Source organism: Anser cygnoides, chromosome 2, assembly GCF_040182565.1.
Source record: "Anser cygnoides isolate HZ-2024a breed goose chromosome 2, Taihu_goose_T2T_genome, whole genome shotgun sequence".
Lineage (NCBI taxonomy): Eukaryota > Metazoa > Chordata > Aves > Anseriformes > Anatidae > Anser > Anser cygnoides.
The window spans coordinates 43,591,919-43,607,794 of NC_089874.1; the positions used below are offsets into that span (position 1 = coordinate 43,591,919).

The 15,876-nt window shown below is 39.7% G+C and overlaps 1 protein-coding gene across 2 annotated transcripts in view; it reads right to left on the reverse strand.

The window, feature by feature from the left end:
• Window positions 1–5,611: 5,611 nt before the first annotated feature.
• Window positions 5,612–15,876, reverse strand: part of GADL1 (glutamate decarboxylase like 1) — an 84,386-nt gene continuing 74,121 nt past the window's right edge. Inside the window, exon 15 of one of the 2 annotated variants that reach the window (XM_013192749.3) lies at window positions 5,612–8,530. In XM_013192749.3, the coding sequence (XP_013048203.2) occupies window positions 8,357–8,530 (174 nt within the window). In that variant the 3' untranslated portion in view covers window positions 5,612–8,356. The remainder of the gene's footprint in view (window positions 8,531–15,876) is intronic. The other variant, XM_048076056.2, reaches the window with a different exon arrangement.

A 15,876-nucleotide genomic window follows, 5' to 3' on the forward strand; every position in this document is an offset into this window, starting at 1 on the left:
CAGAAAAGAAAACCCTTTGGGAAGAACCACACAACTGAAAAGAAGGGTGGCTGAAAAGGCCAAAATGTTTGACACTTGTGTGGTTATCAGTCCTCTCTAGTGTCAAAAGATGAATTTTCAGTCTAGCACAGGGTAAGAGTAGGGCAGAAAACTTCTGGATATGTTGTATTGTTTCAGACCTGCTGATCTAGCTGAAATTCCTCTGGTTTCCAAAGGGATTAGCAGAAGCAATCTCAGCTCCATTCATGCTTATCTGTGACTATTCAGAGGCTGCTGTATGAAATGGGAGCACTTGTCTGACTCGACAGAGTAGGAGTCAACATGGCCTTGTCATGGCTTTTTGTTTTTGTCTTTCTGTATGGCAGTAGCTCTTATAAGTGGAGAAGATACCATAAATATCATGCATCTGGAGCTTAGGGAGGCTTTTGACATTGCCTCAGCTGACATTCTTGTTAGCAAACTAAGAAAATGTTGTCTACATTCAAGTAAAGACTGGGCACAAAGCTTTATTTAAAGACATAATAATTACCATGTACATCCCTAGGAGCTTCTGAGTGTAGTTCCACCGTGACCTGGGTCTAGCCTTACTCAGTATTTTAACTAGTAGCCTAGGTGATGGACTGAAATATATGCTTATTAATTCTGCAAGCCTTAGTGTGCTATGAGAGGCTGCAAGTGTGCTGCAGGACGGAATTACAAGTCAAATTGTTCTTGACAGATTGACTAAATGTTTTGAAAAATCCTGATCCTTTTTCGTGGGGACACTTAAACAGGAGTAATTAAATGTACAGCTGTGTAATGGGGAAAAGCCATGTAGAGCAGTTAGCCAAAGGTGCTCTAGTGGTCAGAGTGGATCACAAGCCTAGGAAGAGTCAACAGAGGTAGGCAAACATTGTATTGTGATGTATAGACAGCATTGGTGGCTGAGAGCGAGACAAAACCATCTTGCCTCTCTTTGAAACCCTGGTAAGGTTTCAGAGGACTGCTCTGGCTTTTGGGGCAGCAGAGTAACCGGAAGACTTTCAAACGTGGCCTCTGAGAAAACATGGAAAGAATGTCTGTCATTCAGGACTAGAAAAGATGATGATGAATGAACTGTAAGACAATAAACTTTGAACACACAGAAGTTGCAAAAAGAAAAAATATGTCTTGTTTCAGGAGTCGTTGTCTCTAATGATGGTGGACAGGGAGAGTACAGATTTAGAATTAGCCATTAAGATAACCTCACGGGAAGGCTGCAGAGTGTCCAGAATTTGAGACCATGAATTTCAGGCTATGCAAAGGTTAAACATTAGTTCTCTGGTATCACGGATCCTATCTGGTATCACTGATCCTATCTCAGGACTGAGGGCATAGCGTCTTGATGACATCCTGAGATCCTTCCCTGCCATAGCAGCTGCAGCTATGTGTTTGGTCTCTGGTTCCAAGGGTCTTACTTCAGGGCAGCCAAGAAGCCAAGAAAAAAAAACGAAGAAAAAAAGAAGAAAAAAAGAAGAAAAAAAGAAAAAAAGAAAAAAAGAAAAAAAAAGATATTTCGCTTGCTTCAGACGAAATCAAGTCTGGAAACTCATCATTCTAATGCCATGCATCTTAAATGTGGCTTGCAGGCTCCTGAATCCATTTTCAGTCTTGGTATACAGCAAGTGTCAGGACTCGCTGCTCAGCTGAGGGGCTGAAGGTCTCAGGGCATTTGAGCTCTCTGTTGCTCAGCCAAAACCCTGGATACCCAAGCACACCAGTGTCATCATGGGTTACACGCCAAGGAAACACATTCCCATCGCTATGTAGGCTTGACGAAAGGATCACCACAGGTTTCCAGTGACACTCTGCATGTATTCCTTGCCATCCATTGAAATCCAGTGTTTACATGGGACACTTTGACTAGAGTAAAGCAATATTTTTCCGACATCTGCCACATATGCCATGTCCAAGAGTGTTCTTTGGAAGAGAGAGCATTTGTATGTCAAAAGTTTGTTACCAGAGGAAACACCAGTAGATGGAGCACAAGACTAGACAGTGCTGCTCTTTGGTGCTGTAAAAACAATTAATATAATCACCCTTCACTGCACACAGCCTGTGATAATAGAGCTGGGGGCTGTAGGCCAGGAATGGCCACCAGCTCTGTCCCCAGCTGGAGGTTTCTTGCTGCCATGCTCCAGATGAGGGGTTATTTCTGCTTTGATATTTACGACCTCATTTCTTGTCTGACTTTATTAGTATTGCACTTTAGGCTTAGCTCATACGCTATTTCTGCTGTCATTATATCTATCCCCACAATTTTCTGTTTCTCGAGTGTTTAATACGTTACCACTTAGCAAAATGTTTTTGTAGCTTTTTGCAAGTCCCTGAGGAGTTTGCACTGTTTGACCACGTTCCACCACCACCAGCTCTGAAAATCACCTAGTTCTCTATGAATGTCAAACTCTAAAACTTCTAACTTAGCTTCATCAGCAAACTTCATGGACATATATTTATTTTTTGTGAAAGAGTTAGCAATGACTGTATGAAACTAGATTAGCTGTGAATCAATACCATTACCTGAGTGGTTGCCTTCCTCTCTTTATTAGCTATTTTCAGCTCTCATTAGATATTTGTAACCACCTCACATTTTCTGTCCTCCTTCCCATCTTATGTAGGTTCTCCCGAATGTCCAATCTAGCCAATGATTTTTTCTCCCAGGAAACTATCTGGTTAGTCTAGCACCATGTCGCTCTCTGTTCCTATTGCACTATATCCCATTTTTTACTCAGCACTATGTCTTTTACTGACACCTTCAACAATTTATCCAAAGCTACAGTGCAAGTTTTAGCAAAAATGGAAGTTTTAACTTGCTTGTCCGTCATTCTTCTATAAAACAGAACAACTAACATTTCTTTCTGCCACTCTTTATCTTAGTTTCCCAAGGCCAAATTGGCCTCCACTATTGTGCAATGCATAGTAAAGCCGTGATCTTGCTGACAATCACCCGAGCAGTGAGAAAACGCCATGTGTGAGACAGAGAAGGCAAAACATCACTCCAGGATACAACCCTGACCATTGCTTTTCATTCAGCTTTCAATCTTTTCCCTTCTGCTCTTCTGACATTTTTCCTATAGTGCCAAATATGGGAAAAAGTCCCATATTTATCCCTCTAAAAATAATGTACAAGAGAGGGTACAGAAACAGAGCAAGGGTTAAAAAAAAAAAAAAAAATCCCTATCAGACAGAATAAAAGCAGCAGCATGGATAAAGCTGTAGTTTCCAGTATCAGTGCCTGCCAGCTTCAAGGACTCACTTCCCAGAATGACAAGCTGGGTGAAAGTTTATTGGAAGAGCAGCTTTGTGCAGAGGACAATGCAGAGCACATAGTCCCAAAGACAGATGTTATTTTCCATGGGCCTCTGCTCTTTGATGGCAAGTGTTTTCTTCATACTTTCAATTTTTTAAATAGCTTTGTAGAAATTAATGCTCTCCAAGTTCCTCACAAGAAAGAAATTACTTCATCAGAACAGCTGTGTTTGACTGAATATTAAGGGCCCATGTCCGCCACTTTCTATTATTTGCCTTATCTTTCATAAAACAAAGATTTTACCATATTGTATTTTTTTAATTAATCCAAAAACGCGATCACTTCTTTTTCAAATGTACATGAGCTACTATGACATAAAATGGTCATCTCTGTGGGACTTCTTCAACATTGCCCTTTCAGTTTCACCTTTAGTATTAAGAATGCTCTAAAACAAACTTAACCCTGATATACACAAGGTCATTATTATACTACAAAGTGTGCTGCCTTCTTTAAGGGCTTCTCTAGGATCAGTGGATGGACTGTGATATTTTGGGGCAGACTGCTGCAATGTTTGGGTGTATGCAAGTTCTTTGGTGATTCTGTAATGGGTGTTATTTCACCATGCCACTTCTGCAGCACAGCTTTGCAATGCATTCATGTAAATCAGATTTTAGCAAAGGTTAATTGTTCCCATAACCATTGTTTCCTTTTGTGGGTTTGCCTTTAAACCTTTGACGTTCTCTTTATTGTACCTCTTGCTGTGCAAATTTCCTTGTTTTGTTTTGCTTCTCAAAGTAATTTTTAGTTGATTATTGTGTAGTTACAGAATTAGAGTAATAACATCTAATTGTACATCTGAAGCAAAAGCATGTAATTGTGGGAAACTAGATTCAATTTAAAGGAAGAAAACCCCTTCACCAGGGTTTCTCATGGTTTGCAGTGTGCATTTGCCAGGCAGTGTTGCTTTGATTGCATCTAACCTGCAATTAGCATGTGCAATTAAGACATAATGAATGTGTGCAATTGCATTATTTCAGTATGTAACAGTAGCAATATTTAGCAGTTACTGTACAAGATATAGTGCCTATAAGCTCAAATGACTCATCAGCATTTACCAATTATGCCATAAGAAGAAGGGCAGGCACGTGAGTGGGCCTTACGTATAACCAATTTCCAGGATGAGCACACTTTACTCTCCTGTTGATGGCCCACAGAAGTAGCCACCAGGGAAGAGAAGCTATGCAGATTTGGAGCTGTTGAAAACTGAGGACTAAAATGACACTTTTAGTGTACCATTGACTTTTCATAGAGCTCATGTGATATAAAAAGAGACAGCATACTTAGCCTTTAATATTTCTGAGTTGTTCTCCTCCTCTGCAGTTAACATTTCATATCAATTTCTTAAGTCTGATCATGCTACCAAAGGATTTAGAAATAAAAATTATTTGAGCATGACTTATTGCTATGATCTGTGTGTATGAGGAAGCCTTGGACACAGAACAGGTTTTTACACACTCTTACCTGGCATTCTAGAAATGCAACTCTCCTGTTCTACTAAGATTTTCTGAAAGCACATTTCTTGTCCTTTAAGGGTAAAATGATATTTGAAGAGCATCTTAATGCATCATTGAATGATACAAATGAAAATACATCTCAATTCAGTCTTACAGAAATAAAGATAAATCTGAATCTTCAGGCACGAGCCTTGAGTAGATAAACTGAGATGTTCTGAGTGCCAAACTGCTAGTATTGAAATGAAAGATCCCAGTGATAAAACTCAGGGCCCAATCCAGCAATGGTTTCCCTTTAAATCAGTCAGAGACAGAGGAACTAAAATCATACATAACCAGACTCTATTGATTAGTATTAATCTATCACAGAAAATCGTATTAGAAGCCCCGAGACCGGGACAGCTTGCTTTAGGCATGATGATTTGTGTATGTGATGTTGCGCACTGGATCCAGCACAAAATGCCCAAAGTTCTCACGAGATGCATCCACATAACTGACAGCAAAAACTACCTCAGCATCCCTTCTGTCTAAATATTTCCTCTCTTCCTAAAGCTCCATATTGAAAAAAGATTATTAAAAGTAGACGCAAGAAATTACAAACAGTGAATCTGCCAGTGGATCGGTTTCTAGGCTGATTTATAGCTGCACTTCACCACTTTCAGAACTTGGCTTAGCATGCTGAGAAATGGCACTTCTTGTAACTAAGAGTTGGGAACTCATTAGCCAATCCCATATACTTAAATAGAAAAGAAAAAAAAAGAAAAAAAGGCAGCTATTTCTGCAAAAATAATTTAAGTTCTGCATTTGAAAGCAAGAGCAAGATGAATTGTGACACATTTTCATCCAAGATGTTTATTAAAGATGATATGGGCACAACACACAGATAAACCACATCCTGAAGCAGGGTTAAACTAGATTTCACATTTTAAAGCTATGCATGCAGCTTGCTGTTTCTCCATCTGGAGAGCTCATCGGTACCTTTTTTATACATATCCCTGCAGTTTTAAATCGACAAATGACAAACACAGCCTCTATTTATATGGGTATCATTTACTTCACTTTTTATTAAAATCATTAGCTACAAAATACACGTTTTGTACATACCAGTTCTAAATAAGCAACTATGAAAAAATTACAGTAGTCCTGAAATGAGACCACCATATCGTGCATGTTGGATGTGATAAAGGGTCAGAAACAATAGAAAATATATAGAGATCAGATAAGGTACTCACATCACACTGGAAGGCTAAACTACACCTTTGAAGACACCAGTCCACATGTTGGCCTGAGACACACTTTCTGCAAACATTGAAAAAGTTCTTTTTCTCTCATTTAAAAAAAGAACTACAGCCACTACAGTATCTGCACAGAGAAATGCACTAACAACATGAAGAGAAACAACACTTTTTTGACAGTAGTGCCATCAAAAAAACACCACAGGTCAAATTCTTAGCTGATGGAAGGTGACAGCTTCCCCTGAATCAAAAATTAAGTACTCACCAAGAATCTGGATCATAATCAAAAAATCCTGACACTATCATGTCTTTCACTTCAAGGACGAAAAAGAAAAGGAGGAGGGTTAGCAGTCCTATCCACCTCAAGAAGTAAAAGCCAAGTCATTGCATCCATTCAGCACCCCTTGCCACACTCTGCAACTGGCTGGGAGGCTAAATAAGCTTTATGGGCCCTGAATTTAGTTAAATGCTTTCCGAAATCATGATAACTGATAAACCCAGAAGCACAAGGTAATAAAAAAGCATTCTGCACATCTTACAGTGCAGAATCCAGGGGCCACATTCTGCCATTTATTTTCATGTTAATATCAACACAAGGTTTGGCTTGAAATGCAATGACTCCCTATAGTAGCACAAGAAAATTCACTTCCAGGACACTGTTAAAGACATCTGTCAAGTTCTGCAGATTTGATTCTTCCTCCTATCTACTGCTTTGATAGTGTGACCTCCTCGGTTATCATGACCTTGTTAAACTTTCTATACCATCATCCTGGAGACTGGAAGTAGGAATGTCACGCAATTTTGGATCCTAGTACAATGTAGGAACTGAAAACATAAAAGCATTGTGTTTAAAGACACTTTTCAGCAATACAGAAAATGTTATAGCAGAAAGGTTCGTATTGGTCAGTGTTACTTCGAATACAGGATAGGGAACAAACATTAAAACACTAAGGTAAGTAGGTGTTGATTACAGTGTGAAAGACAGTGTTATTTCCATTAATCTGCTGCAAGAACTTCACCCCAAGAAATACATTTCTGTCTTCACAAAATTCATCATTTTATAGCTAGAACGAAAACAAATCAAACGTATACTATAATTCTTAACATGAAGACAAAGTTTAGAACATCATTTTGCATCTTAAGGTTGACCAGAAATACTTTGATAGTTCCCATCCTAAAAACAATCAGGCTTTCACTGATCACTGCCACCTTAATTTCAGTGCCAAAATACAAATTATACACTCATAACATAAAACCAAGTCATCTAAAATCTGTAGGCAAGTATAGACAGACAATGACAAATACATATTTTTCCTACATTCTTAACATATAGTCACCATGCTTAAAAATACACATCTTTCAGGTAAATACGCTTTTTTTTTCCTCTGCTATAATTTTAAAGTGCATCTAAATCTGTTAAATAAATATTTATGCTTTAAAAATAGAGGAAGATGAACAACAGTTCCAAGATTGCAGGTAACTCCTGTTACCAAAGAGTTAAGTATTTCTAAGACACTTTTCCAATATTCTCAGCACTGCTGTACCACTGATGTTTTGTGTGGGCAATGTTGGCAAACACTGACCAGGCCTAATCATTTGACTTCACAGAATCACAAAATCATTTAGGTTGGAAGGGACCTTAGAAGGTCATCTAGTTCTACCTGCTAAAAGCAGGGTCAAGATTGACTACCTGGGGCTTTGTCCAGCCAGGCCCTGCAAACCTCCAAGGATGGTGACTGCACAACCCTGTTAGGCCCTTGTTCTATTGTCTGATGGTGATCACAGTGGAAAATCCGGGCAACTCACGTAGTTAGGGGCCTTGAGGAACTCCTTAAGTTCATGATTTCCAGTCTTACTGTAAATACCAAGTAGGCCTCTACCCCTAAACACATACCAAAATACAATATTGACAGAGTAGACAGAGTACTAACTAGCATTTTAAAGCTCAGTGAGCTAAATTCACTACTACCAGCAACTCAAGAGGAGTATTGCCTGTATATATCAGCGATCACTTTGAGCTACACTGTGCACAGGCACCCCATAAACAGCTGCCCTCCTTGGGACACAGACACCATTTTCAGAAGTGCTCCCCCTCAAGGAAACACTTCCCAGAACGGTGGTGGTGCTGCAAGCACTGGCCTGTCTCAGCCCCCATCAGCAAATACTTTTGTGTGAAGAGGTATTCTACCTGCAAAGCTCTGAACATCACTATGTTAAACAACAGTTTCCAACCTATATGTCAAGCTTTTTACTACCTTTCACAAAATAGCACCAGAATGCTGCTGCCATTCTCTGTCCATAAATATCACACATGAGCAGTGCCTGGTGCTGAAGAGCTACAGCTACAAGTCCTTAGCAAGCAGTTCAATTTCATCCAGCAAGAAGTCCATGTCCTCTCGACTCACTTGTGGGCTGATCACCACCTGGCGGAAGAAGTTGACTTTGCCCCGGTGAGGCTGGTACCCAAGCATCATGCTGCCTTTCTTCATCATTCTTTCTTTAATTATAGGAGCAACCTGAAAGCAGAGACAGAAAAGGCTTATTGTCACCCTCAGAAACACAGATTTGGACAGAAACTGTTTTGTGCTTTATGACGCTTTTTTGAAGCGTCTGAGTTTTGCACCCCTTGCCTGCCTTCCAGTTGCCTGCCCCAAGAAACATTAAGTCTCAAACCTGAGGCAGACTGTGCACTGAGACCCTCAGGTTCTGGGACTCCCGAGGGAATCAGAGCAATATCTAAATCACTCAAAAGCCTACTGCTTGCGGCATTCATCTGCCACATGGGAAAGCTTGGGTTAAGGTTCCTAAGCCCTAGATTTAGAAAGGTTTGAACTCAGGCAGAACATCAGCTGCAGCCGGTTAAGGGTACGGTTTATCTCCTTGTGCTAACTAGGCTAAGCGTGATTACTTGTACTTCATGGCCCTTGTCCCGCCACATCTGCAAAGCAGCTCTCCCTAGAGGACACTCTCTGTTAAAACCCTGCGAACCTTGAGCTGCCAGAGAAGTCAGGGTGATGCAATATTAAGGGAGAAGTCCTGATCCTGGAGGTTAAGATTTCGTCTCTTAGATTTACGATGCAAGTAGCATTTGGCTACTCCGCTCTTGTATTGAACAGGATGAAATCTCATAGGTGTCTCAGTGCAGGACAAACCATAAGTAAGATTGGCAGAGTCAGGTCCTTATAGCTGAACACTTGATCTCATCCCAGCAGGGCTATTAACCTTGTCCAATTAATCTTGTGCTTAACTTTAAGCATGCGAGCAGTTCTTCTGTGTCCTCATGCTTGAAATAAGTCATAAGCTTAAATGCATTGCTGGATTAAGTACTCTGTTCCTTGGAAGACAGAATTCAACACACATAAGTATTTTGACAGAAGTAATATTTTAAAGACATGTTGCATTTTAATATATTACTAATAACACTAATGTATTTCAGAACCGTGCACTCCTTTGCAGCCTTTTGTGATGGTTTGACTTGGAACAAAGCAAATACGTGTATGACCTAACCTTGGTTTCTGCATTAATTTATTTCAGCTCTAAAAGTTAGCGCTGGAAACTACCACCTGATCTGCAAAAGAAAAATGATGATGCCAGCCTTGCCTTAATAGCTTTATTTTCACATGGCACATTTTAGTAGGCAACTCCCATACAGTTTGCTTAGATAGAAACACCTACAGTTTTCAACACTAACAGCCTAGCTTTTCCATATTTGCTCAGTGGTAGATGTTGAAATTACCATTGTTTCAAAATGTATATTGAATTCAGAGGAGGAATGTGTATGGTTCTAACTTAATTTGCCTCTCTGAATTTGGTTTATCTTTGTGACAAAGCTACGTGTTTTATTTAGTGTTTGTTTTTTAAACTATGAGAGTGATGGAGTAAGCATTCTAATTAAAGTCCAGAGTGTGACATCGGTATGAATTATACACCTGAGAGCAATGAATATCCTTTCAGAATGCAATCTGTAAACAGAAGTTTGTTTTTTGCATAATGCTGCAAGTAAAAATTGAGCAAAAAGTTATGAAAGTAGCTCTGATAAACATTTGAGAAACAAGAAGATAACAAGGACTGGAAGACTAAGAATTATAGCAGAAATGTTGGAGGCATACCGTGATACCTTCACTCACGTTCAACAGCACCTGTTACCATAAAATCTAATGTAGAGCTCCGGGTGTGCCTCCTGCAAAAAGATCCTAATGAAAGCTAGCAACAAAATCACAGTTCTACTGTATATGTGCAACACGTGCATCATTTAGAAATAGAATTCATCAAATCTATCCCTATACCATGGAAAGAAAAACATCTCCCACCTGGGTTTCTGTCTGCTTGGCAAATGATTCAAGATTTCCTCAGTTTTGTTGTTCTATGGCTCAGAATCACATCAGACTAACCTCATTTAGTCCATACTCAAGCAAAAAGAAAAATGCACTGGAGTTCTGCTTGGATGGAGATGGCAGCTATTTTGCATGAGACAGCCTCCTTTGTCCTGAAAAGTATGTTTCTTGGCAAACGGTCCTCTCTATTTCAGATCAAATATTCCAAACTGTGTCCCAACAAATCACTGAATGCCGTACAGTACAGTGCTAGCACGAGGGCAAAATCTGGACTCCAATTGTTCTTGCACAAGTTGCCAGCAGTGGAGTCAAATGGAAAGACTCTTGGTTGGGATCACTCTTGGTTATTCACGCCAGTGTATGGACCTGCAACACACATTCTCTTAAACACCAAGTAAGTTTGGCATGATACATATTCTCCTACGTCTCCTGTGGTTTGCTGCGTTAAACCCTTTAACAGTGTATAAGGCTACTAAGAGCTCTACTCTTCCATTTTTATTCATGCCAGCTGTGGGCTGAGATTGCAACGATGCTGTGACAGTGCTCAAAAGACATCACACCAGCAGATACCATACTGAGCACCTACCGATACAGAAAAAAACAAACACCTCCATCCCTGTCCTTCACAAGAACCCTCATGTGGCCTCTGCTCAGGGAACAAAAGCAGTACAAGTGCAAGGGGAGAAGTGAATGCTTTTTAATATACTTTCTTAAGCTCTTCTTTAAGATTCAAATCCCTATGGCAACTTTTAGCCTTTATTGATGTTCTATCAAGAATTATTTCTTTTTTTTTTTGTATCATATTATTGATTCTCTTCATCTCAACACCCCGTGCTCCACAATCCATCATTCCAAAATGTGCAGCAGCAGAAATGGGGACCATGAAAGCAAACGGATTTAGAACTTTAGAAATAGAAGGTCTGTAAATATACTGCATTTCAGTAGGTCGTCTCAGAAAGGAAAGGTAGGAAATCTCTCTTTCATTATCTCAGTCATTATCTCATTCATCCTCCATGCTAATGAAGTTGTGCTCTTAATATGTTTGAAGTGCATCCTTCCTTTTTTGAAGACAAAACAAACACTTCCTACTTATAAAGAAAACAAACCTAAGCTAAACTAAAAACTGTCTTGCAGGCTTTTGACAAGATTATTTTTGGAAAGGTTTTCCATCATGTATTTTGCATGTTCTATTTGCTAATGTGATGCAGTCAGTGTATCAAAACTATTATGGATCCTATCCACGGCAAACAGTAAGGAACAGAACATTTGCGCAAATGGTTGAGTACATGTCTCACAGAAAAGCCATTAAATGATGCATGGGATGCTAAGGCATGGACTTGAGGAGCACTGGGTATGACTGCTAACTGAAAGTTAAGGCAACTGCCGATTGGCAGCAGAAAAATCAGCCCTATAAGGAACTAATTACCTAGTGAGGAGTTCAATGAGTTCAATTCCCACTGAAGTCAATGAGAACTGAGGATGTTCAAATATCAGAAAGAGCTGCATAGCCCCATTCAGGATAAGTTCATAGGAAAGCAATTTAGTGAGAGCAAGATTGCTTCAACAGTCCAATTATTTTACTATGGAACTTACTTCATATTGTAAACCTAATTCTTTATGTTGCCCGTCAGTGGAACAGTCTCAGAATTTTAAGTGAAATGTATCCCGAAACCTAAGTTCTCTTCTCTCCTTCCCTCTCCTCACCACTGCCTTTCCACCATTGCCCTCCCCTGCCAGCCCACCCTGGAGATTATTATTTAAAATGCTCAATTCAGCACGTATTAGGTATCAGACTCACTAGGAAGGCAGGGAGGGAGTGCAGTGAGTGTAAGGCCCTCCTCCAGCAGAGCTGCACACATGGCACACAACTGGAGGCCCAGGGAATGGCTTTGCCTGGGGATTGATCTGCACATCACGGTCTCCCCATGCTGTAACAGAGGGGCTGTAACATCTCATGCCACCTGGATTCTTCCCTTACTTTTAATAGCAGAGGTTTTTAAAATTAGAGCAGCAATGACATAGGAGTTTAGATCCTTCTCCATTTAGCTGGGCAACGGGATAATCTTTTCTCCTACTCCCTGCCAGCACTCAGACACACTATAAACAACAGAAAATTTTAGCCTAAAATTTAAGCTGTTTCTGTCAAGAGCCTAGACTGCAGCTGACCATTATATACATTCATGTGGAAGATGACAATGTTCCTTCCCAGCGCATACACAGACACAGAGCTATGTGGTAAGTAGAAAGGGCCAACATGGACACTGCAGCTGGAGTATCGACATGCACGAGGAGGACCAGGAAAGTATCATGTTTCCCTCTCCATATCTCAAGTATCCCTGAGAAGAGGGGTTCTGCACAATCCTGCTACAGGCCAATACCTTAAAAACCACTGTGTTTCCCACGATTGACTCCTCAGTGGTAATTAATGGAGGTTTCTCTAACACTTGAGGAATTTCCACCAAGCTCAGGCCGTGACCGCATAACATGCTTCAGCAGCTATCAAGGACTGATTCATCAACAGAGTCGAGCACTTTCTCAGCAGGAAAAGCATACGCCTAGTGTCTCCAAGAGCTAGTTCCCAAGTCTGAATTCTTAAAATCCTTTTAGAGGACTTGATGGAACACCTATTTGAGATCATTTATTCTCCTACCAGATAGAAAGACCTCCAAAACCATTCTCAAAGTGGCCATGCTATGTAAACATGGCTCTTAAGATATGATAATTTCCTAGCACATGGATTTATTGCATCAAGTGAAATCTCCAGAGCAGCTCTGTTGTATAGGTGATACTCCTGCCCCACTACTCATGTCACAATATAATGCTTTTGATTTTACCCACTGTAAGGTGCCTCCCGTGTGAATGTTTGTATTTAAAATTGATTTGTAAAAGTTTATTCTAACTTAAAAAAAAAAAAAAAAAACCTTTTAAAATCACACAATCCCATTAACTTCTAAAATACATAGCCACTATTACCAGCATATGGTTTAATTCCTATATTTAGTCAAAACCAGCTTATGGTTTCTGGGGACAGAAAGGAGTAATGTATCTCTTTTGTTCATGAATTAAATCCACTGGGCCCTCAACCCCACCCGCACTAATGCTACTGGGAGTGGATAGCCAGATAAGATGTCCTAAGGAGAACAAGAATTTCCCAACAGATAGGCTAGCTCATTCATCTTGCTTAAATAAAGTAATACGCACATACTGGTTTTAATTAGCTTCTTATTCTTCTGCTCTAGTGTTGTCTCTGACAATTGCAATTAACAGATACCCTGACATGGCAAGGAAGCTCGGGTTCGACCTCTACAGAACAGCTTGCTGATAACGGAAGATTGTCCTACCTTGAGTATGAATTTCTTTCTCAAAGCCTTGCGTTAATCTGCAATGAATCTCTTTTTAGACCTAATCCAGTATTTTCAAACTGCCCCACCACAAATGATTTTCTATGCCTCTAACTGTACCTCCATTACCTGAACGCTACCAGCACTGCTGTAATTCTCAAGGACTCTGGCTGTGTTAGTCTAGTCATATCAGATGATAACATACCACAACAGCTTTCTAAAGTGTGGGTAACATTTTGTAAATTTTGTATTTTCCTTATTTACATACTAAGCCAACAGGAATGAGTTACAAATTGATAACAGTGCTAGCTAAAAGCAAATCCACTAAGCAATGAATTTGCAAAAATACATTGCTTGAAGGAAGAAAGATTGTCAATTTGACAACTAGCACAAATGAAAAAATAGCATTAGTCAGAAGAATACAGAAACCAGAAAAGTCTAAAGTAAAACAAAATTATTTTGAATAGTTGTTTCAAAACAATGTTTTCAATTAAAACTTAAATTAAATTGGAAATTGACCCATTTTTTATTGCAGGAAGTAGAAAAGGACTAAGGAAACTGAAACCAAGCAAACTGATTCATCTTAGTTCATCTGAAAACAAAAATTATTTCTGGTCAACTAAAACCAAGAATTCTATTAAGTTTCTTAATTCAGTGGCCAAACCAAAAAAATAAAAAATAAAATCCATTATTTGTACAGCCATAAATACTTGGGATGAAAAGTGCTGACAACACTTAACTGAAACGTCTGTAGAATTTCTGCCCCCCAAGAAAAGACAGAAAGTATGAGAAAATCTGTGGGACTGCCTGTTCTGTCGGCAAAAATTGGCTGGGAATCTCATGTGAACAGCTTTTAGTAGTATAGCTGACTCTAATCTTGCTAGCCCAGCAAGTACTACAAAGTCAGAAAGTGTCTATAAAAACTAGTGTTAGTACTGGCGACTTCTATCAGCAACATTTTTCCGACAGCTCCCAGTTCCCCAAGCACCTATGCAAAGTAAAGCTGATGAGCTCCTCCAGCTCCTGGCAGCGGGGACTCAGTCACCAGACCCATTCTGCTCCTCCTGAAAATCATTTCAAAATTGCCGCAGACTCCAATGGAAGCAGAATGCAATTATCTAAATTTCCTCCTTATGCATCCGCTTCAGGTGGCAGTTTGCAAACAGCCTTCGGCCTTTACTAGAGAAAACCACACTTGCAGTAAATCAATAACCTTTCTAGGGATCCACAAAAGCAGGCTAGACACTGTTGGAAGGACAGCAGCATATTCGCAGATCAAACTATTTTTCTTCCTCAAACACAGCCTTTAAGAAACTTTCCGAGGTACTGAATGCTGTGCTAGAAATTGGCAGAGGGCTGTAGCTAGAAGACAAAAAAAAAGTCACCCTTTTGACAAAATGGAAAGATCACATTCTCATGATTTCACAAAAATGGAAAACACATTTTGTGTTCTCGCCTCAATTCTTTCTTGCAATGGAAGACAAGTTTATGCAGAACAGTCTCTCTCATCCAACCACAAAAGTCCATTTTGGCCTCCCTAGAAGGGGCAAATTTGCATTTGGAGGTTCATGATTTTTACTTAAAAGGTGAATTATTGGCTATTCAAATTCTGATAAGTTATACTTCCTGCAAGAAATGATTCAGATTCATGTATATTCACAAGAGAACAACTGTTGTACAGTAATTGCAACCAAAAAGTAAACAAAACCCCAATTCAATTAAGCATTTGTGCACAACTTTAAACTTTTATATATGGCCTTCTAATTTCAGTGGATTTTCTCAACATTGTTCTTATCTCACTTAAACGATAATGAAGTGGTTGAAATAATGGATACAGACTCAACAAATAGGATTGGTCCCTTCCCCTACCAGAGACTGTTTGGGTTGTCTTGGACAAATGACTCAATCTCTTTTGGGTAACATGCTTCTTCTTCCCTTCACAGGGGGCCTATAACCCTTCCGGGCAGTGAAGTCTCTGTGTGTTCATATATCTATTGTAATTGACCCTGATACCTCACGGGTGCTCTGTACACTAGTATGATATATATTAAGTAATTTTTGTGCCAAATAGGTCTCACAAGCATCTGTCACCGCATATCTGCTGCCCTTTCCAGTGTGTGCAGAAGATAACATTGATACCAATGATACCAGTTAGCATTAAGTGAGAATGGTAGCTGGCATTTTAGT